The 2,095-nt window shown below is 49.2% G+C and overlaps 2 protein-coding genes across 7 annotated transcripts in view; both read left to right on the top strand.

The window, feature by feature from the left end:
* The window catches only part of GABRR1 (gamma-aminobutyric acid (GABA) A receptor, rho 1), a 72,078-nt gene that overhangs the window by 53,272 nt on the left and 16,711 nt on the right, over nt 1-2,095 (top strand). The window lies entirely within an intron of this gene.
* On the top strand, nt 977-2,089 carry LOC105511727 (phosphoglucomutase-1-like). Its single transcript, XM_011941914.1, is given in 1 exon segment — nt 977-2,089. A coding segment is annotated over 1 exon segment (1,077 nt). The 5' UTR covers nt 977-1,002; the 3' UTR covers nt 2,080-2,089.

Below are 2,095 nucleotides of genomic sequence, written 5' to 3'. Positions count from 1 at the left end.
GAGTAGCTGGGATTACAGGTGTCTGCCACCACGCCTGGTTACTTTTTTGTATTTTTAGTGGAGATGGAGTTTCACCATGTTGGTCAGGCTGGTCTCAAATGGCTGACCTTGTGATCCACCTGCCTCGGCCTCCCAAAGTGCTGACATTACAGGCGTGAGCCCCCGCGCCCAGCCTTCATGACTATACTTTTAAAGTAATGTGTTAGATTGAAGCTAGATCTAGGGTAATTTTAAATATCAGGAACAAATTTGAAACTAAAATCTTCATTGCCGTAACTGGTCTTTTTAATGCCCCGTGGCAATGGTTTTAAACTTTGTTCTATTGAATCAGGGTAACTGCTTGGGGAGGGGAAGGAGAGGGATAAGCGAATGTGGGTCTCCTTCCAAGCCCTTTGCCCAACACACACACACACACACACACACACGCACACACACACACGAGTTCATCCAGAGAGCTCATTTTTGATTTGTTTCATTGCTCTTCTGAATGTAATTTCTGCTGAAGAAAAGATTTCCTGGCCAAAACAAGTTTGACAACAGTTGCCCTAGGGAACTGCCACTGCGAGTTCGTGTGGTGGATGAGACTCTCAAGCACAACAAGCGACTTCAGGAAGCTTGCACACACACAGACATCCTGGAAAAGCTAAAAACCAGGCCCCATGACACCACAGGCGCAGGTGACAAAAAATATTCAAATTGGACTACATGAAGATTGTTAATTTTGAGCATCGACATTATCAACAGAGTAAAAAGGCAACCCACAAATGGGAGAATATATTGATAAATCATCTATCTGATTAAGATTGATATCCAGAATATAAAGAGAACAACTAAAACTCAACAACAACAACAAAACAATCTGCTTAAAAAAATGGGAGTGCGGCATAGCCCCCACCAGCTGCGCCCTCACCCCGGAGCAGCTGCAGCCCCAGCCGCGGCCGCCCCTCTGCCAGCTGAGTCAGCAGAGTCAGCAGCTCTGACCCCCCGCAGCAAGTCGCCACCATGGTGCAGATCGTGACAGTGAAGACCCAGGCGTACCCGGACCAGAAGCCGGGCACGAGCGGGCTGCGGAAGCCGGTGAAGGTGTTCCAGAGCAGCGCCAACTACGCGGAGAACTTCATCCAGAGTATCATCTCCACCGTGGAGCCGGCGCAGCGGCAGGAGGCCACGCTGGTGGTGGGCGGGGACGGACGGTTCTACATGAAGGAGGCCATCCAGCTCATCGCCCGCATCGCCGCCGCCAACGGGATTGGTCGCTTGGTTATTGGACAGAAAGGAATCCTCTCCACCCCTGCTGTATCCTGCATCATTAGAAAAATCAAAGCCTTTGGTGGGATCATTCTGACAGCCAGCCACAACCCAGGGGGCCCCAATGGAGATTTTGGAATCAAATTCAATATTTCTAACGGAGGTCCTGCTCCAGAAGCAATAACTGATAAAATTTTCCAAATCAGCAAGGCAATTGAAGAATATGCAATTTGCCCTGACCTGAAAGTAGACGTTGGTCTTCTCGGAAAGCAGCAGTTTGACTTGGAAAATGAGTTCCAACCCTTCACAGTGGAAATTGTGGATTAGGTGGAAGCGTATGCTACAATGCTGAGAAACATCTTTGATTTCAGTGCACTGAAAGAACTACTTTCTGGGCCAAACCGACTGAAGATCCGTATTGATGCTATGCATGGAGTTGTGGGACCGTATGTAAAGAAGATCCTCTGTGAAGAACTCGGTGCCCCTGCAAACTCGGCAGTTAACTGCGTTCCTCTGGAGGACTTTGGAGGCCACCACCCTGACCCCAACCTCACCTATGCAGCTGACCTGGTGGAGACCATGAAGTCAGGAGAGCATGATTTTGGGGCTGCCTTTGATGAAGATGGGGATCTAAACATGATTCTGGGCAAGCATGGGTTCTTTGTGAACCCTTCAGACTCTGTGGCTGTCATTGCTGCCAACATCTTCAGCATTCCCTATTTCCAGCAGACTGGGGTCTGTGGCTTTGCACAGAGCATGCCCACGAGTGGTGCCCTGGACCCGGTGGCTAATGTTACAAAGATCGCTTTGTATGAGACCCCAACTGGCTAGAAGTTTTTTGGGAATT

The sequence above is a fragment of the Colobus angolensis genome, unplaced genomic scaffold (genome assembly GCF_000951035.1).
Source record: "Colobus angolensis palliatus isolate OR3802 unplaced genomic scaffold, Cang.pa_1.0 Scaffold203, whole genome shotgun sequence".
Lineage (NCBI taxonomy): Eukaryota > Metazoa > Chordata > Mammalia > Primates > Cercopithecidae > Colobus > Colobus angolensis.
The sequence above is the reverse complement of the archived record's forward strand: the minus strand, read 5'-3'. Positions and strand labels throughout refer to the sequence as shown.